A 21,647-nucleotide genomic window follows, 5' to 3' on the forward strand; every position below is an offset into this window, starting at 1 on the left:
GGAAGCTTTATATGAACAGTATCTCCACAGACAAGTGTGGTATTAAGACAGATCAAAATCACCGGGAGATGGGAATATTTGAACTTTATTATAATCTCGTGGACCCACTATCATGTTGAATCCACCACTGACTAAAGTATCTTCATTCAGGAGACTGTGTAACGATTCAACCTGGAGGACAAATCTGAACAGACCATGATCACTCTCTGCCTCTGCTGACACGGTGTTCCTCATTCTCTAGAAGAAGAATAAAAGGAGGAGGAAGAGAAAGGAGAGCAGGAAGGAGTGAAGGAGAAGGAAGGCAGGTAAGAGCAGAGGGAGAAGGAAAAGGAGCCATGGAAGCACAGAGGAAGGAGAGGAGAGAAGAAAACGGGGAGGAAAGGGCCACAATTGTGACTCTGAGGCAGTGGTGCAGTACTGGCTGCCTCTCAGCTTCCTAAAGGCTCTTTCTTCACCGAGGCCCTGTCCCTGATTGTCTGAAAGTCATCCCAAAATATCACACACAGAGAAAACAGAGAAGGCCATGTCTGCAGAAGGGGATGCTTCTGCACAGATGGCAAAGGACAATGCCGGGAACAGAGACAGGTAGGACAGGGAGATGCGTGATTAGTCAGCTTTCTTACACTGTGACTAACCCCTGCAAGGACCACTGAAGGCTCCTGGTCTCATAGGGTCCCAGCCTGGGGCTAACAGCCCTACATATGGGGCAGAATGTCAGGATGGTGCATGGCAGAGGTCCTGATTCATCTAAAAGTGGGCATGAAGCAGAAGACCAGGAAGGACCCAGTACAAGATAGCCCCTTGAAAGACCCCCACAACTGTGACACACATCCTCCAACTGGGCCTCACCTTACCATTTATGCAACCTCCTAAAATAACATCATGAAGTGGGACCAAGTATTTAACACATGAGCCCCAAGGGGAGATTTCATATTCAAACCTAACACTGTGTTTACTCCTACCTAACTGGAGAATTGTCTGGCTGTACTCTCTCATGATCCAGAGGGTGTTTGTCTTGTACACAAGGTTGTAGGGTGAATTCCCGAGATCCAAATTGCATAATCTATATGGGTCGTGGTGATGGCCCATGAAGTTCTGCCCACCCAGCTACAACGAACAAGCACTAGAGACCCCTAAGATTTCCGGCTGCATGCCATCTGTGCGCATCTGAAGTGCTAGATAGACAGGTTAATTGCCCTTCCTTCATGTCAGCCTCAGAGGACTTCCACACACATGTGACAGAGTGCAATGTTTCTCTAACAGTCACTGCTGCAGCTCACGCCTTACCATGGAAGGATGAACCCCATGAGTGAGACAACACACGGAGAGAGGATGTTCTTCAAGTCACACCAGCCTGAGCTCACTGACACTGTAGGGCGACTCCACTGTGAAACAGCCTGAGGTTCTGAGGCCACTATAGCCAGACCTTTCTGGAAGGTGTATGCCACGTTAACTTAGCTTCTCTGTATCCCCCACTCCTACTGTCTGTCTCTACTCCCCATGAGATGAAGACATGCTACACCTTTCCACTGGAGAACGAAGCCTTTCAGGCTGTCTCCACTCTGAGACTGCCCAACATCTTTCTGGCATTTTCTTCTGCCTTCTTTGTTTGACCATCATTGTGTGTTCTTTGAGCTGCCTCCTTTTCTGAGGAGAAAAGTACGTTTCAGTTGTTCCATGGGGCAGATCATCTGCTGCTTGGAACAGCTGCTGCTTTTACAGAAAAAGCCTTGAGTCTCGTTCTCACTGGGTTGACATTTTCAGCTTCTGAAGGCCTGCCAATGTCTGATCCTTACCATAAATTCTTCTCTGGTTCCTTACAGGCCCACTAATAAAGACTAAGTTTATCCTCGAGATAACGCCTGTTAAATCCTTCCTTTGTTTCGAAATGTACATTGTTACAGAACAAGCATGACTTTTATTACAAGCCCCACCCACATGAATGTGCTCCTTCCCTTCCCTCTTTAAAGCTCCAGTGGCTGCATGTTCTCTCTCTCTCTCTCTCTTCTTCCCTCTCTCCCTTCATCAGGAACTATGGCTTAGACATTCAGGTAAATAATTTGCTAATTTGACCTTAGACGTCGTCATAATGTGAGAAGCATGTCATCTGCACTAAATGATACAAGTCTATCTGGTTCTGCAAACCAAGGAAGTCTAGTTTAAAGCCAAACTCCCCCAAACACATCTACTAATCATATATTCATTGTCTAAGTGACACAGATTCACTGAGAGCCAACCAAAATGTGTCCTAATAAATCAGGGTTTGTCCTGAACCTGTCCAGCTCCCAGGGAAGAACACAGTAGTCCAGGTGTTACTCCAGGTCAAGTCTGAACACCGCTGTCGAACACCAAGGCACTCCACAGCATCCTTTCTCCACCCCCTTCTCTGCGTTTACCTCCCACCCAGACCTGAGCATGCATAAATAGCATATACTAACTTGGGTTGTTTGTAAATTTTATTCTGTTTGCTAAGACAGATGAGAACTACTTAGGGTGAGTGCCGTGGCTCCCATATCCTTGAGGCTCTACCGCCCAATAACCATTTCAAAAACGTACAAAATTTCATGCGACTCACAACACCCACTTTATTTTCCCACACACCCTCTCTGCCACAAAGAGGCATCTGGCTTATCATGTCTGAATTGGATGCTGACTTACTCATTGACACGTGTGAACAATGAACGACTTATTCTACTCCTAGTATTAGGAAACACACATTGGGAGACATTTCAAGTTTCTTTTTGCTACATACAGAGAACTCTTGAGTCTAATAATGGGGTTAGTTTTGGTTTGTTTATTTGTTTGTTTTGTTTTCTGTCCTTCAACTAGTTTTATTTTTAAGAGTTTAAGAGGTTCGGGAAAGATACAAATATACATGAGAAATCACAAAAACGGATGTCACTCAAGCCTAAGAAAGTTGTTTATTTTCTTTTGATTACATAATGAAAACATTAGTAAGACCTCATTTAATGAGGGTGAGGTCATATTAGCACATACACCTACATGTAAATATATACATGAGTATATATATATATATATATGTGTGTGTGTGTATATATACTCATATATAGATATATAATTTCTTAAATAAGTAAAAGACTATATATTGAAGCTTAACTGGGAAAACTGGAAGGGGAATATCACAGGACAGAGATCAAATCTCATGACCTGCTGGAAATATGTCAGAGAAAACCAGGGAGCAAAGCAAGGCTTGCCATTTGTCTCTCTGGTTCCACAGGCTCATTGTTCATCACTGCCTGCAGGAAGTGAGTCAGCTCTTGCAGAACTTGTCACAACTCAACTTTAATCAGCCTCACTTTGGTCTGGCAGGAAGCAGCACTGTCCTCCCACAAAAAGTGGGCCAGCTAGGCTATCAGAGCACAGAGGGGGAGTGGCAGGTGGCACAGGTGAGTACGGACAAGCCATCAATGAGAAGGGAGGGAGACAACCAGAAGAAAGGAAAAAGAAACCCGTTGAATGCTCCACAGTGGTCTGGTCCCTGGTGAACAGGTGGTCACTGGAATGGGGTTCAGGTATCAGCTACTCCTCACGGCCAGAATAATCGCTGTTCTCCCCCAAGGGAAACTCCTTTGTGGGCTTCTGGGTTGCATACAGCTGGGTCTCCATGGGACATCCCTGGCTCAGAATAGCCTACAGCAAGAGAGAAGTATAGATATTACTGCATATCTTTGACCATCCGTTTCTTGGAAAAGAAACTAGCATATCCAAGCTTAGTGTCAGAAGAACTCAAGATGTAAGTATAGCATTCTCTTTCTGCCTCATGGGTAGGCTCGGGCATTTAAAGGTCCTGGACGTATTAAGTCCCATCAGGACAAATATCTGATACACTTGTGCTTGAATCAAGGCATAGCAAGAAGCTGGATGTGATGGGCACTCCTCTCTCTAAGCCTCTCTGCCTACTCCTGTTCCTTTGAGCAGCTATATCCTTCCTGAATATACGAGGCCCAAAAGGGCTGCTGGGGTATTCATGCTACAAGAAGTACTAAATACCATATTAACTAAGTAATACAGTGTGCAGGATCTTTTTACCCGGAGACTATTTTTTTTTAACACTAAAAGACATAACCTCAACATTTATGGAAACAGGACTGAGTGAGCCACCTAGGCTGAAGCAAGCCTGAGACAGCAAACTCCATGACTGAGCCAGCAACCAAGGCCAAGCAGGCCTGAGACAGTGAACTCCACAGGAGCAGGCACAGATCCAGACCAGAGACATTTACAGAAACAGGACTGAGCCAGTGACCTAAACTGGAGCAGGCTTCAACAGCAAACTCCACAGAAGCAGAGCAAACCCCAGGAGCACCGAGTGACCTCCAGGAACACAGAGTGACCAACAGAGTGACTGGAACCATTGCACTGACTGCACCACAAAAAACAACCATCTGAGTTTTGGATCCACTGGTGCTGTGGGACAATGGTCTGTACCCTGTCAATAAATGCTGATTGTCCAGTAATCAGACAGGAAGTATAGGCAGGGTGACCAGGCAGAAGTAGAGTCGAGGCAATGTGAATTCTGGGACGAGGGAAGTTTCAGTCTGCAGTCAAAACCCAGAAACAGAGGAAGCCAAACACAGAGCAAGCAAGATGTGACTGCCTCACTGGAAAGGTACCAAGCCATGTGGCTAACACAGATAAGAATTATGGGCTAATATAAGTTATCAAAGTTAATAAGAAGCCTGAGCTAATAGGCCAATCAGTTTATAATTAATGTAGACCTCTGTGTGTTTCTTTGGTCCTAAATAGCTGTGGGACCTGGTGAGACAGAAAACTTGGTCAATACACTGGCTCCTGCAAGATTGATCACCAGAGTCACAGACAGCCCCAACTACACCAATCAGAGGAAAAGATGGATAGATAAGCTAAGGACACACTCAACACCACAAAGTACAACATGACACCAGTAAAAACTAGTGACCTTACAACAGCAAGACTTGAAAAACCAAATATACATGAACCAGAAGAAAATGACCTAAAAAATAGCTTTAGGAGAATGTTTGAGGCCCTTAAAGAGGAAATGAAAAATTCCCCCAAAGATCTGGAGGAAATGACAAACAAAAAATTGGAAGACATCAACAAATCCCTTAAAGAAAACCAACAAAAAACAATCAAACATATGAAAGAAACTACTCAAGACTTGAAAATTGAAATAGAGAGAATTAAAAAACACACACACAAGCCGGGGGAATTATAAAAAGAGAAATCATGAGAAAACAATTAGGAACCACAAATGCAAGCATAATCAGCAGAATACAGTGGTGGAAAAAAGAATCTCAAGCACTGAAGATACAATAGAGGAAATACACTCATCAGTCAAAGAAAATATTAAATCTACAAAAGCTTAGCACAAAATATCCAGGAAATATGGTACACCATGAAAAGACCAAGTGTAAGAATAATAAGGATAAAAGAATGAAAAGAAGTTCAACTCAAAAGTACAGAAAATATATTTAACAAAATCATAGAAGAAAACTTTCTCAACATAAAGAAAGACATGCCTATGAAGATACAAGAAGCTTACAGAACACCAAATAGATTGGATTATAAAAAACGTCCCCTTGCTACATAATAATCAAAACACTAAACATACAGAATAAAAAAAGAATATTAAGAGCTGCAAAGGAAAAAGGTCAAGTAACATATAAAAGCAGACCTTTCAGAATTGCACCTGACTTCTCAGTGGAGACAATGAAAGCTAGACGGTCCTAGTCAAGCATTATGCAGACATTAAGAGACCACAGATGTCAGCCCAGACAACTGTACCCAGCAAAACTTTCAATCACCATAGAAGGACAAATCAAAATATTCCATGACAAAACCAGATTTCACCAATACCTAGTCGCAAACTCAGCCCTACACAAAGTACTAGAAGGAAAACTCCAACCCAAGGAAGTTGGCTACATCAACAAAAACACAGACAATTGATGATCTCACAGCAGCAAATTCCAAAGAAGGGAAAAACACACAAATTAATATCACCAACAACAAAAACTAAATTATCAGGAGATAGAAATCACTGGTCATTAATATACCTTAATATAAATGGACTCAACTCACCTATAAAAAGACACAGGCTAACAGATTGGATACAAAAACAGAATCCATCCTTCTGCTGCAAACAAGAAACACATCTCAACCTCAAAGATAGACATCGCTTCAGAGTAAAGGGTTGGGGAAAAATTTTTCCAATCAAATGGACCTAAGAAACAAGCAGGTGTAGCTATCCTAATATCTAACAAAATATACTTCAAGCTAAAACCAGTCGAAAGAGACAAAGAAGGACATTTCATATTAGTCACAAAAAAATCCATCAAGAGGAAATCTCAGTACTGAACATAGAAGGGCACCCTCACATGTCAAAGAAACACTTCTAAAGCTAAATCATACATTAAACCCCACACACTAATAGTGGGAGACTTCAACACTACCCTCTTACCACTAGACAGGTCAGTCAGACAAAAAATTAACAGAGAAATAAGGGAACTAACAGATATTATGATTCAAATGAACTTAACAAACAATTATAGACATTCCATCCAAACATAAAAGAATATACCTTCTTCTCAGCACCTCATGGAATCTTTGCAAAACTTCACCACATGCTTGATAACAAAACAAATCTCAACATATACAAAAGAATTGGAATAACCCCATGTATCTTATTGGATTACCATGGCTTAAAATTAGAATTCAACAGCAACACTAATTCCAGAAGAACCATAAACACATGGAAATTAAACAATGCTCACCTGAAGCATAAATGGGCCAAGGAAGAAATAAAGGGGGAAATTAAAGACTTCCTAAAATTTAATGAAAATGACCACAAAACATACCCAAATTTATGGAATACAGTGTTAAGAGGAATGTTCATAGCACTAAATGCCTACATAAAGAAGCTGAAAAAAATCCTATACTAGTGAATAAAGAGAACATTTGAAAACATTAGAACAAAAAGAAGCAAACTCACCCAAGAGAACTAGACAGCAGGAAATAATCAAATTAAGAGCTGAAATCAACAAAATAGAAACAAACAAAACAATACAAAGAATCAAGGAGACAAAGAGTTGATTCTTCAAGAAAATCAACAAAATAGACAAAACCTTTATCCAAACTAACCAAAAGGCAGAGAGAGAATATTCAAATGAACAAAGTCAGAAATAAAAAGGGGGCATAACATCAGACATGGAGGAACTCCAGAGGATCATCAGGTCATATTTCAAAAACCTGTAATCTACAAAATTAGAAAACTTACAGGAAATGGACAACTTTCTGGATAAAAATCACTTACCAAAATTAAATCAAGACCAGGTAAGCAAATTAAATAGACCAGTAACTGCTAAAGATATAGAAACAGTCATCAAAAGTCTCCTAACCAAAAAAGCCCAGGACCATATGGTTTCACCTCAGAATTCTCGAAGATTTTCAAAGAAGAACTAATACCAATACTACTCAAATCGTTCCACACAATAGAAACAGAAGGAACATTGCCAAATTCCTTTTATGAGGTTACGATTACCCTGATACCCAAACCACATAAAGACATTACTAAGAAAGAGAATTACAGACCAATCTCACTTATAAGCATTGATGCAAAAATACTAAATAAAATACTGGCAAATTGAATCCAAGAACACATCAGAACCATCATCCATCATGACCCAGTCAACTTGACCCCAGAGATGCACGGATGGTTCAACATATGAAAATCTGTTAATGTAATCCACCAAATAAACAAACTGAAAAATAAAAACCACATGATCATCTCATTAGATGCTGAAAAAGCCTTTGATAAAATACAGCAACCCTTCATGATAAAGGTCTTGGAGAGAGCAGGGATACAAGGAACACACCTAAACATAATAAAGGCAATATACAGCAAGTCAACAGCCAACATCAAACTAAATGGAGGAAAAATTCACAGAGATCCCACTGAAGTCAGGAATAAGACAAGGTTGTCCATGATCTCCGTATCTATTCAATATAGTTCTTGATGTTCTAGCTAGAGCAGTAAGACAACAAAAAAAGATCAAGGGGATACAAATCGGAAAAGAAGTCAAACTCTGACTATTTGCTGATGATATTATAGTTTACATAAGTGAGCCCAAAAATTCTACCAAAGACCTTCTACAACTCATAAACACTTTCAGAAATGTAGCAGGATACAAGATTAACTCAAAAAACTAAGTAGCCCTACTTTACACAGATGATAAATGGGCTGAGAACAAAATCAGAAAAACATCACCCTTCACAATAGCCACAAATAACATAAAATATCTCAGAGTAATTCTAACCAAGCTTGTATGACAAGACTTTAAATCTTTGAAGAAAGAAACTGAAGAAGACATCAGAAAGTGGAAAGATCTCCCATGTTCTTGGGTAGGTAGAATTAACATAGCAATGGCAATCTTACCAAAAGCAATCTACAGATTCAATGCAATGCCCACCAAAATACCAGAAAATTCTTCACAGACATTGAAAGAACAATACTCAACTTCATATGGAAAAACAAGAAACTGAAGATAGCCAAAACAATCCTGTACAATAAAAGAGGCATCACAATACCTGACTTCAAGCTCTACTACAGAGCTACAGTACTGAAAACAGCCTGGTATTGGCATAAAAGCAGACAGGAAGACCTATGGAACCAAATCGAGACCCGGATATTAATCCACACACCTACAAACACCTGATTTTTGACAAAGAAGCAAAAAATATAAAATGTAAAAAAGAAAGTATATTTAACAAATGGTGCTGGCATAACTGGATATCAACATGTAGAAGAATGAAAATAGATTCATATCTATCACCATGCACAAAACTCAAGTCCAAATGGATCAAAGACCTCAACACAAAGCCAGCCACACTGAACCTCATAGAAGAGAAAGTGGGAAGTACACTTAAATGCATTGGCACAGGAGACCACTTCCTAAATATAACCCTAGTAGCACAGACACTGAGAGAAACAATTAATAAATGGGACCTCCTGAAACTGAAAAGCTTCTGTAAAGCAAAGGACATGGTCAACAAGACAAAATGCAGCTTACAGAATGGGAAAAGATCTTCACTAACCACACATCAAAAGAGGTCTGATCTCCAAAATATACAAAGAACTCAAGAAAATGGTCATCAAAAGATCATATAATCCAATTTTAAAAATGGAGTACAGACCTAAATAGAGAATCACAACAGAGGAATCTAAAATGGCTGAAAGACACTTAAGGAAATGCTCAACATCCTTAGCCGTCAGAGAAATACAAATCAAAACAACTCTGCGATTCCACCTTATACCTGTAAGAATGGCCAAGATAAAAAACACTGATGACAACTTATGCTGGAGAGGTCCTGGAGAAAAGGGAACACATCTGCATTGCTGGTAGGAATGCAAGCTGGTACAACCCCTTTGAATGTCGGTGTGGTGATTTCTCAGAAAATTAGGAAACAACCTTTCTCAAGAGCCAGCAATACCACTTTTGGGTATATATCCAAAGGATACTCAATTGTGCCACAAGGACATGTGCTCAACTATGTTCATAGCAACTTTGTTTGTCATAGCCAGAATCTGGAAACAACCTAAATGCCCTTCAACTGAAGAATGAATAAGGAAAATATAGTACATTTACACAATGGAGTACTACACAGGAGAAAAAAAATAACATCTTGAAATTTGCAGGCAAATGAATGGATCTAGAAAACATCATACTGAGTGAGGTAACCCAGACCCAGAAATACAAATATAATATGTACTCACTCATAAGTGGTTTTAAATATAAAGCAAAAGATCACAATCCTAGAGAACCTAGACAACAATGAGGACACTAAGAGAGACATACATGGATCTAATCTACATGAGAAGTAGAAAAAGACAAGGTCTCCTGAGTAAATTAGGAGCATGGGGACTATGGGAGAGGGCTGAAGGGGGGGGGGAGTAGAGGGGAGGGGAACAGAGAAGAATGTATAGCTCAATAAAATCAATAAAAAATGGAAAAAGTAAGGAAACAAAGACATAACCTGAGCTGAGTAGGTATGAGCTCTTAACTCCGCAAGCATAAGGACTGAGCTTGCGTGCCCAGCGCCCATATAAATGAGTGTGCGTGGTCATAAGCCTGCAACCCTAGTGCTGGGCACAGAGATGGGCAGGCCTTGGGAGCTCTCTAGACAGCCAGCCCAGACCAAAGGGCAAGGCTCTAGGACACTGAGAGAGCCTGTCACAAGGCAAAGAATAAGAGAAGACAACATCTTCCTCTTATACACTAACTTCCATGCACCATACACACACAAAAATAAATCAAATTAATTTTTTTAAAAATACATCACCAGATAAGGATAAAGGCAGACTGAAACATATGAGCATGTGAGTGAGTGAGTGAGTGTGTGAGTGAGTGAGTGAGTGAGTGTGTGTGTGAGTGAGTGTGTGAGTGAGTGAGTGTGTGAGTGAGTGTGTGAGTGAGTGAGTGTGTGAGTGAGTGAGTGAGTGAGTGAGTGAGTGAGTGTGTGAGTGAGTGAGTGAGTGTGTGTGTGAGTGAGTGAGTGTGTGAGTGAGTGAGTGAGTGAGTGTGTGAGTGAATGAGTGAGTGTGTGTGTGAGTGTGTGAGTGTGTGAGTGAGTGAGTGTGTGAGTGAATGAGTGAGTGTGTGTGTGAGTGTGTGAGTGTGTGAGTGAGTGAGTGTGTGAGTGAGTGAGTGTGTGAGTGAGTGAGTGAGTGTGTGTGTGAGTGAGTGAGTGAGTGAGTGAGTGTGTGAGTGAGTGAGTGAGTGTGTGTGTGAGTGAGTGTGTGAGTGAGTGAGTGAGTGAGTGAGTGAGTGAGTGTGTGAGTGAGTGAGTGAGTGTGTGTGTGAGTGAGTGAGTGAGTGTGTGAGTGTGTGAGTGAGTGAGTGTGTGAGTGTGTGAGTGAGTGAGTGTGTGAGTGAGTGAGTGAGTGAGTGAGTGTGTGAGTGAGTGTGTGAGTGTGTGTGTGAGTGTGTGTGTGAGTGAGTGAGTGAGTGAGTGAGTGTGTGAGTGAGTGTGTGAGTATGTGAGTGAGTGAGTGAGTGTGTGAGTGAGTGAGTGAGTGAGTGAGTGTGTGAGTGAGTGTGTGTGAGTGAGTGTGTGAGTGAGTGAGTGAGTGAGTGTGTGAGTGAGTGAGTGAGTGAGTGAGTGTGTGAGTGAGTGAGTGAATGAGTGAGTGTGTGAGTGAGTGAGTGTGTGTGAGTGAGTGAATGTGTGAGTGAGTGAGTGAGTGTGTGAGTGTGTGAGTGAGTGAGTGTGTGTGAGTGAGTGAATGTGTGAGTGAGTGAGTGAGTGTGTGAGTGAGTGTGTGAGTGAGTGTGTGAGTGAGTGTGTGAGTGAGTGTGTGAGTGTGTGAGTGAGTGAGTGTGTGAGTGAGTGAGTGTGTAAGTGAGTGAGTGTGTGAGTGAGTGAGTGTGTGTGTGAGTGAGTGAGTGAGTGTGTGAGTGTGTGAGTGAATGAGTGAGTGTGTGTGTGAGTGTGTGAGTGTGTGAGTGTGTGAGTGAGTGTGTGAGTGAGTGTGTGAGTGAGTGTGTGAGTGTGTGAGTGTGTGAGTGAGTGAGTGTGTGAGTGAGTGTGTGAGTGTGTGAGTGTGTGAGTGAGTGAGTGTGTGAGTGAGTGAGTGTGTAAGTGAGTGAGTGAGTGTGTGAGTGAGTGAGTGAGTGAGTGAGTGAGTGAGTGAGTGAGTGAACGCACTCAATGGATTGCTGCTATTTCCAGAAGAGACAGCTTAGTAAACTGAGTCCTGCTGTAGGAAGCACGGGATGCCTTTTACAGCCGATATCCCTAACTCTTAGTAAGGTCTCACTTTTCTTTTTTTTCCTTTTCTTTTTAGTTTAGTTTACTTTTGTTTTGATTTTTCCTTATGAGTAGGTCTTATGAAGGTGAGGATAGCCTTTAACCCATATGTAACTGGGGATGAGCTCAACTTCTATCCTACTACCTCTATATCTCAAATGTGTATGACCATGCCTTCTCCCCATTTTCCTTCTTAAGATCCAGACAATAAGGGACCTAGTTGCCTGGAGAAAGAAGCGAAAGTGAAGGATGAAAGGAAGGATAGTGCGTTAGGAAGAGCAGAAATGCTACAAAAGAGAGAGGAAATGAGGTCAAAGGGAAGGGTCAGGGGAAGCACAGGAAGAAACAGACATGCATATCATTCAGCCCTCAGGGTGCCTTACTAGCTTCTCCTCCTTAGCTGGGGGGTTCTTCAGGAAGCAGCAGAGAGGAGCATAGACAATATTGATGACACCAATGATGACCATGAGCCAAGGGAAGCCGATGACCTGTACAATGGCACCCCCGGTAGATGGACCTGAGGAAAAATAAAATTCCAAGTGTTTGTTGAGCAGTCACCTATAAAAGACTATGCTAGGCATAGTGGATAATCACACCAGCTGTAGATTCAACTAATTTCAGATCCCTAGGAGGCTAAGACCCCTGGTTCTACACCCAGGTAAGCTACAATGGAGAGGGCAAAGTAGGCCACTTGGGCCTGGGAGCTCTCATCTGCCCCCAGCCAACATACCAATAGCAAAGCCCATGCAAAAAGCCACATCAGCGATGGCGTAGACACTCCCATACACAGAGGTGTGGCGTAGGTCCACCAGGTATCCCATGATGGGCATCAAAGAGGAATCCACCATGCCTGTGGCCAGAATAAGAAGGAATGTGTAGTCAGCTTACCCAAAGCTTCAGCATCTCCCTCCACTCTGCCTCCCTGGCCTGCTGTCCCCACACTCAGCATCAACACAGGCCCAGGTAGGAGCCACGTGCCCAGCTCTGTTCATCTGCCAGCTTCCCTCCATTCCTGCCTTTCCACTAGCCTCTTCTGGTGGGAAAATGGGGAGGAAAAGAGTTTTCAAGGGCTTTTTTGTTTTGTTTTGTTTTTTACTTTGAGGGACTACTTACCTATGGCAAAGCCAAGGCCTGCATTGGGGCCAATGAGACCATAAATGTTGTGAGCCAGAGGCACCTGGAAAGGAACCGAAGAAGAGTTCCTGAGAATGCCACTAAGATTGTGGATCAGGGGCCAGGGTTTTCACACGACATGTATTTGAGACATGTGCCACATGCATTAGCTCTGATTTCTCACATCTTCTTTTGAAGAATAATCTTTCTCTCCACTTTGACCACAGGCAAACTGGACTGGCACCATCCAAAGTTATGAAGCCAACAAGCAGCAAGATCAAGTTTGAACCTCAGACTCCACTCTGTTATATCATAGCCAGGGATTCTCTTCTTGCTCACCAGCTGCCACTCTCTACCAAACACACACTGCCGTCCTCACCCATCATTGGAATGGTCATCTTTCTCATCATCTGATATCATCAAATTTGGCTTGTTATTTATTTTACAGAACCTAAGGCCAGGATTGGCAAATACTCCTACCTGCCCCTCTTTTTTATTTCTTTTGAGATGGGATCTCATTAACTTGCCCAAGATAGTCTTGAACTTACTCTATTGCCCAGGCAAGCCCTGAATTTCTGATCCTGCTATCTTGGCCTCCTGGGGTAGTTGGCATTAAAGGCCTGCACCACCAAATTAAGTCCCAACATTTTATTTGAAACCCCAACTTGGTAGGCATTGTAGCAAAAAGACAAAAGATAAGCCCAACAGTTAACAGCTCAGCAGCTGGAGAGACTGGCGGCATCATTTGGGTGCCACCAAGGCAAGCTATGGCATGCATTCACCCTACCGAAGCCTGTCCTTCCCTTTTAAGCTGTGTCCCTACCCTTTCCTTGGTACCAGTTACCCAGCCTCACGATTTCATTGCACAGTTCTCAAAGGTTTATAATACCATTTAGCATTGATACCTCCTTATACTTATTGGGCAACACCTCAAGAGGTGCTCATCGCTGTCAATGGCAGGGCTGACTTAGTGAGCTTTTCATGTACGCTCTCCACGCTGCAGTCTATGTGATTATCTCAAACATCCTGTGACATGCAAGCAGAATCCTGAGCAGGGAGATGACATGAGTGGCTCAGAGCCACACAAATGGCAAGCGACAAAGCTGGGATGTAGGCCTGAGCCCATGCCTGTCACTAGGGGTCCCAGCTCATCCTTGGTCCAGCGCTCAAAAATCTCAGACCCCTGAGCCTGGAGATAAATGAACTGATGGACTGATGGTCTCCACTGAGAATATGAGACGGTAAAGACCTGGGCTCTTGAAGATGTAAAGCCCTGCTATCTTTCTTCTACCACATTTTCTGGTTCTAGAGACTGAGCCATTGATGGTACCTGCCCTGGTGGCTGGTGGGAATTGTCACAGGAAATTGGATAAATGGATTCACAAAACACCATTGACTGACTGGCTCCAGAAATAGATACCAACATGATTTATTTCACGTGTCTGCGTGCACAGCCTCAGACCTCTGGATCCTCCCACCCATAACCCTATTCCTCTCTTTTTCCATCTCCTTTCGATGACATGTCATTTCAGTTAGTGGCAGCTTATCCAGCACCAATTTCTTCTGTTCATGTAGAAATAGTTTTCTAGAAGGTCCTACCAGGTCAGCCTGCGGCCCATTTGAAGGAAAATTATCTTAAAAATGTCTAGTGCACTTCCTTTCTTGTACTTACGCAGAGCAAGCTGATACCTACTGCCACCATTCCCACAAGGGAGCACAGCCACCTGGAAGAGAAGAACCATCATCGCACACTGTCTGCAGGGAGATGGCTCCTGCTTGCCACCTTGGCCAGTCCCCAGACCCTAATTCCAGCAATTCCTTAGATTAGGTGAGGGGACTGCACAGAGACTACAGCAGCAGGTTCAAGCCTTTCTGTCCCTATCCTTCTCTTCACCTCATCTCCTCCCTGCCCTCCCAGCTCTTCTCATAGCAGAGTCAGGAGTAGTACCGTGGGACACATGCTCGTTTTCCTTAGAACCAGTCTGCTGGTCCCAAAGACATTTGCCTCTTGGGAGATGCTCCTGCACTTGATTACTGGTATTTGCCAGTTCAGGTTATTTCATTTTTATAGTTTTTATTTATTACCATTTGTGTGTGAGAGAGAGGGAGTGTGTGTGTTGGGGGACTGGCCTTGATGCTAGAGGAGCACACCACAGCACGCATGTGGAGGTCGGAGGACAACTTCATGGAGTCAGTTCTCTCCTTCTACTTTATGGGGGTCCTGGGGTTTGAACTCAGGTCACTAGACTTTTGAGGCCAGTGCCTTTACCCACTGATCCATCGCTCCAGCCCAGTTCAGAATCTCCCTACTCGTATTATATGTGGTCTTACAAATCCATCTCAAAAACCCACACGGAAATATGCATACCTCTTCATACCTATAACAGTGCTTTCAGATGTATTTATCAAATCTTTGAGCTGACTGATTCAGTGGGGAGGGACTTGGTCCTGCCTCAACTTGGTATCCCAGATTTTAGTGACTCCTCAAGGGAGGCTTTATCTCCTCTGAAGAGTGGATGGTGGGGTAGAATAGGGGGAGGTGGGGATGCAGGAGAAGAGGAGGGAAGGGTAACTGGAGTTGGAGTGTAAAATTAAAAATATATATTTATTTATTTATTCGTTTTTTTAATTTTTAATTAAATAAAAAACTTTGTGCTGAGCTACAATGATAAAATTAAAATCAATGTTATCTCATCATTGTAGTAGGGGAAGAGAATCTAGATTTATACTTTTTGTCCTCCGGTGGGCTTCTTTTGTTCCTGTCTAGAATTCCCTAGGGCTTCATGGAATATTTTGTTTCTTTTTGCAGCCTTTGGCTACCGGTGGCATTACCTCTTTGGCTAGAAAAGAAGGGCTATTTCTCTGTAACCACTGCCTCTTCCAAAGCAGTCAGTGCAGGATAATCCATTATCTACACTTCTTCCATCACCTGCCCACCAACCTCCCTCCCAGCAAAGAAGCTGTCCCAAGCACACGGAGAAGCTCAAGGGACAATGTTAGGTGATAATTCAATCATTCTTCCAGTTTCCCAGACTACATACCGACCCATCTTGTTGGCCAACACACCGAAAAGGTTCGTGCCAATGAGGTAGGCCACGCTGGCAGGCAAGAAGGCCAGACCTGTGGAGAACACAGAAGCTCGCTTTAGGATGTGCTCAACTAAATCTAAAGCTCCTAATTTCCTACAGCTCAGCAAAGAATCCCTGGTTCCTCCAGGTCCCCAAAGCACTTTGTTGTATGCTTTGGAGATCTTTGTAGCTCAAGAGCAGGGGTCTCAGGACCCACAGTCCCCTTTCCACAGGAACAAGGCTGTTTTCAGCCTCAATACATTTAATGTGCGCCCAGCTCCCAGACTCTCTAACAAGTGACTCAGTGAGCCACTGGCATGCGTAAGAGTCACTTGGTTACCAGCACAAGAGCAGGAGCTTCCTGGGAAGTCAGGTCCCTCCTTGCGTGTGACCTGTCCTCTTGTTGCTTTGCCCGTGGTCTTTGCCTTTCTGAGCCTTGGCTCCCACTTCTGAGCCGAGCAAAGCCGTTACTCTCTCCTGCCAGGTAACAACGGGAGCTAGCTGGAAATGCGTCATTACTGCTGTCCTGGTCACATGCCTTCATGACAGAGGGAGATGATCTGGAACGTGGATTTTGGAGCATACAGTTTGGGATTCAGTATGTGGCTTGGCTACTTGTGGACTATGTGATTTGGACATTTTACTTGTTATTTCTGAGTTCTCCCCATACTCTATTCTTTTTCCTTCTTTCTTGTGTTCTTTCTGATGAGCTTTTACCATCTGTCAGGCATTCTTAAGGCCAGTAATTGAGCAGTAAATATCGAAGGACTAGCGAGATGGCTCAGTGGTTAAGAGCACTGGTTGTTTTTGTAGACCAGGCTGGCCTCGAACTCACAGAGATCCACTTGCCTCTTCCTTCTGAGTGCTGGGATTAAAGGTGTGTGCCACCACCGCCCGGCAAGAGCACTGGCTGTTCTTACATTGGACTCAGGTTTGACTCCCAGCACCCACATGATGGCTCTTGAGTGTCTGTAACTCCAGTTTCTTGGGTACTAGGAACATATATGGTCCATAAAACATATAGGCAAAACAACCATATACAGAGAATATAAAATAAAATAGTTTTTAGAGATAAACACAGAAACAAGTACAGTGCAAGTCTATAATCCCAGTATGGGTGGTCCTTAGGAAACACAGCAAAATGCATTCTCAATGAAAACATTGAACAATAGGAGGGAAGTGCTATTTTAATAGAAAATTATAAGAAAGAAATAGAAAAATGTAAATATTGGCATTTTCTCCAAGATCAAAATATATGCTCAAATGGTTTAATGTTTCAATAGCTTATCAACTATGACAGTGTCCATTAACTGGTCGGGTAAGAAGGCAAAGCCGAGTTCTAGGCACTGAGAGTGAGGCGTAGGACCCTGTGGGGGTGCTTGCTTGATTAAGCAGTTAGCAAAGAAGCAACTTTCTACATTTTTGTCTTGCAGAGGCACTTGGGATTACGTGGCCATTTTCTTGAGACCATCAATGACCTATCTACTAGGCTGAGTGGAGAGGTTGGTAAATTCAATGTCCACATAGCAAGACAATGTCTTAAAACAAACAAGTACAAGCAAATGAACACAAAAAAAATCATCATAACTCAAAGGGAGCTCACGTTCAAAGAGAGAGTGATAGTGCTAAAATAAATTATTTGATTGTGCTAAATAATAATGCTAAAATAAACGCTAAAAAATTAAATGAAGAAAATGATTTTGAAAAAATGTGAAAGAAATTTCATGTAGCCATCTGTCAGAACGACTGAAGGAAAGGCAACCATGCATTTGGGGAGCCAAGGAAGGCTGGGGCGGGCGTGCTTAAGCTGAGAACTTGTTGACCAAGAAAGAAAAGAGAGAAATGAGCAGCATCTAACATTAGCTCAGAGGCTTAGAGGAGAGACCACCGAGTGTGCTGCAGGAGCAGGAGGCTCCTGGGTGCCTAGGACCCGTGAGCAGAGAGCCCAGGAGGAACTTCAGAGAGTTCTTGAAAGTCTCTTAGATGAATGGGTTCACAGGACAAGAGTGAAACCAGGGACTGTTGCAGGCCTCTGGAAAACGTCAGAGTCTCACAAGTATTTTTAGAGCCAAGCTGTAGAACTTTCTCTCACACTAAAGTTTTTTTGTTTCAATCAGCTGGGTGATGAAGAGGGGCAAGATAGGTGGGGAAGAAAAGTCAGAGGGCATGAAGGGCTTGAAACAACCACGGGGAGGGGCCAGACAGGCAGATATACAAGGGAAAGGCTCCAAGAAGAGGTCATGAACATACAAGCTCAGGACTTGCTGGGCTCTACTTTGTTTTTAACATTGTGGAAGTGGGGGCTGAAGAGATAGCTCATCATTTACTGGTTCTGTAAAAGATCTGACTTCTGTCCATAACAACCAGGCTGAGTGACTCCCAGCTGCCGTGCTCCAGAGAGATCTGACCCTCTGGCCTCCGTGTGTACCTGCACTCACATGCCCACTGCCACACGCCAATATTTATAGTTACAGAGATTTTTCAAGAGCACATACTCTTTTTGTTTTAATATTGGAAATGGGTAGGATTGCCTGCAAAATAGATAACCTAATTGCACACTACAATACAGGATTCCTTTGTTTTTTTATAACCCTGCCTGTACTGAAACTCACTCTGTGGACAAAGCTGGATCTGAACTCACAGAGATCTGCCTACCTCCTGAATGGCAAGATCAAAGGTGTATGCCACCACACAGAGTTTAAAATTCTTTAGGTGGTATGTGTATCAGTGGTGCCTGCTCATCCATATGTGGTATGTGTATCAGTGTGTGCTTGCTTGTCCATATGTGGTATGTGTATCAGTGGTGCCTGCTCGTCCATATGTGGTATGTGTATCAGTGTGTGCTTGCTTGTCCATATGTGGTATGTGTATCAGTGGTGCCTGCTCGTCCATATGTGGTATGTGTATCAGTGTGTGCCTGCTCGTCCATATGTGGTATGTGTATCAGTGTGTGCTTGCTTGTCCATATGTGGTATGTGTATCAGTGTGTGCCTGCTCGTCCATATGTGGTATGTGTATCAGTGGTGCCTGCTCGTCCATATGTGGTATGTGTATCAGTGGTGCCTGCTCGTCCATATGTGGTATGTGTATCAGTGTGTGCTTGCTTGTCCATATGTGGTATGTGTATCAGTGTGTGCCTGCTCGTCCATATGTGGTATGTGTATCAGTGGTGCCTGCTCGTCCATATGTGGTATGTGTATCAGTGTGTGCTTGCTCGTCCATATGTGGTATGTGTATCAGTGATGCCTGCTCGTCCATATGTGGTATGTGTATCAGTGTGTGCTTGCTCGTCCATATGTGGTATGTGTATCAGTGTGTGCTTGCTTGTCCATATGTGGTATGTGTATCAGTGGTGCCTGCTCGTCCATATGTGGTATGTGTATCAGTGGTGCCTGCTCGTCCATATGTGGTATGTGTATCAGTGTGTGCTTGCTCGTCCATATGTGGTATGTGTATCAGTGTGTGCTTGCTCGTCCATATGTGGTATGTGTATCAGTGTGTGCCTGCTTGTCCATATGTGGTATGTGTATCAGTGATGCCTGCTCGTCCATATGTGGTATGTGTATCAGTGTGTGCTTGCTTGTCCATATGTGCACCATATCTATCTGTGCACCTTGTCCATGAAGTGCCATCAGAGGGCTTCAGGTCCCCTGGAACTGAACTTACAGATGATTGGGAAACACTATGCATGGGATGGTGATGGTGATGAAACCCTGGTCCTGTGGAAGAAAACACTTCTAAGAAAAATCAGTAGATGAGGATGGTGAGGGTGAAGACATGGAATGTACAGAAGTATATCTGGAGAAATATAAAAACAAAAGAGTTGTTTCAGAAGGAGAAAGGAAGTATATAACCAGTATGCAGGAAGACCATTAGTAGAGAACACACTTTAGATTTGTGCTTGTAACTATCAGGCGAGAGCTGGGCGTGGCTGCAGATGCTTTCAATCCCAGATACTCAGGAAGCTGAGGCAGGGGGACTGCGAGTTCAGAGCCAACCTGGGAAAGTTAATCTATCTCAAAATAAAATTTAAAAGGCTGGAAATTAACTCAGTGGCAGAGTGTTTATCTAGCATATGTGAGATCCTAGGTCTCTACCCCTACAGTAATAAAGAAAATAGGGATGGATTTCAGGGCCAGAGCGCTTGCCTGGCCTTCATGGGGCCCTGAGTTCAATTCTCAGCAATTCAAAAATAAAAGTAAGATAAGGATATCTTGGCCTATGTCATACTGCTGCTCTATTCGCTGTCTCTGACAGAGTCAGGACTAGAAGGTCTAACCAGGGCTAGGTTCTTTTTGCCCGAAGAGAATCTTGAAATCAAAGAAAACATTGAAAGGAAGTGACATCAGTGCAGGACTCTAGAAACCAAACTCAAGTCTTTTAAGGGGAGGGAGGACATGAGCAGTGCCCTGAGGCTGGAGGACGGTTAGTCTAAGTGAGGTTAAAGTGTGCAAAGAGTGTGGAAGGAGTTTGCCTGGAACTGAGATTCCAGAGGCGAGAGGATTAGCAGAGGTGTTAGCAAGGGTGAACATAGGATTGTGTGGTTAAATCAAGGAGGAAAGGATCACTGCGGGAGAGCGTGCCGAGAAAGTGGGAGCCTTCGGTGTCCACAGCCTCATCCACCAGGACAGAGATGCCACTGTTTCAGGACAGGAAGAGCACTGGAAAGAGCTAGTGTGACCGTTTCTGTGGGAGAATGGGTAACAAAGAGGTCAGTGGTTGGCAGCAAAAACTGCATGGACTTCAAAGGACTTGTGAGTCTTTGATGGAGAACAGGGGAGAAACTGTCTGGAAGCAGCAAAGGAGAGCAAAGCCTGGAGGAGAGGACTGTCGTCACGGGCTCTTGGAGATCCCATGATGCTCTCCGGCAAGTATCCAGCTTTTCAGTAAGGGTGAGAGGGGCAGAGAAGAAGAAAAAGGAGGAGGAGGAGGAGGAGGAGGAGGAGGAGGAGGAGGAGGAGGAGGAGGAGGAGGAGGGGAGGAGGAGAGGAAGAGGAGAGGAGGAGGAAGAAGGAGGAAAAGGAAGAAGGAGGAGGAGAAAGAAGGAGGAGGAGGAAGGAGGAGGAGGAGGAAGAGGAAGAGGAAGAGGAGAGGAAGAGGAGAGGAGGAGGAAGAAGGAGGAAAAGGAAGAAGGAGGAGGAGAAAGAAGGAGGAGGAGGAAGGAGGAGGAGGAGGAAGAGGAAGAGGAAGAGGAGGAGGAGGAAGAAGAAGAAGAAGAAGAAGAAGAAGAAGAAGAAGAAGAAGAAGAAGAAGAAGAAGAAGAAGAAGAAGAAGAAGAAGAAGAAAAAGAAAAAGAAAAAGAAGAAGAAAAGAAGAAGAAGGCGTGCTGATACTTGACAAGGTTAGGCAGTCCCCATTAAGTCCAGGATTTGGAAGGGCCATGGCATGCTGGGTCAGGGTAAAAGAATCTTTTAAATAAAGACTTATATATGGTTTGTGTGTGGCACATTCCCCCCATGTAGATTCATGTGCTGGAAACTTGGTCCCCAGGAGGTTTCTGTGGGTGGAGAAGAGACCTTTAAGAACAAGGCCTATGGTGCAGATGTAGCTCATTCAGTAAAGTGCCTGCCTGACATGCACAAGAGGCCCTGGGTTCTATCCTTAGCCCCGTATAATCTTGACCTGGTCACACACACCTGTAATCCCACATTCTGGAGGAAGAGGCAG

General features: G+C 43.5%; 1 protein-coding gene across 2 annotated transcripts in view; it reads right to left on the reverse strand.

The window, feature by feature from the left end:
• Positions 1-2,579: 2,579 nt before the first annotated feature.
• Slc18a1 (solute carrier family 18 member A1) overlaps positions 2,580-21,647 on the reverse strand; it is a 45,062-nt gene continuing 25,994 nt past the window's right edge. For both annotated transcript variants that reach the window (XM_075984566.1, XM_075984567.1), the window contains exons 11-16: positions 15,954-16,032; positions 14,585-14,636; positions 12,913-12,976; positions 12,530-12,649; positions 12,183-12,316; positions 2,580-3,651 (exon numbers count right to left, since the gene is read on the reverse strand). In XM_075984566.1, coding sequence (XP_075840681.1) covers positions 3,541-3,651; positions 12,183-12,316; positions 12,530-12,649; positions 12,913-12,976; positions 14,585-14,636; positions 15,954-16,032 — 560 coding nt within the window. In that variant the 3' untranslated portion in view covers positions 2,580-3,540. The remainder of the gene's footprint in view (positions 3,652-12,182; positions 12,317-12,529; positions 12,650-12,912; positions 12,977-14,584; positions 14,637-15,953; positions 16,033-21,647) is intronic.

Source organism: Microtus pennsylvanicus, chromosome 9 (genome assembly GCF_037038515.1).
Source record: "Microtus pennsylvanicus isolate mMicPen1 chromosome 9, mMicPen1.hap1, whole genome shotgun sequence".
NCBI lineage: Eukaryota > Metazoa > Chordata > Mammalia > Rodentia > Cricetidae > Microtus > Microtus pennsylvanicus.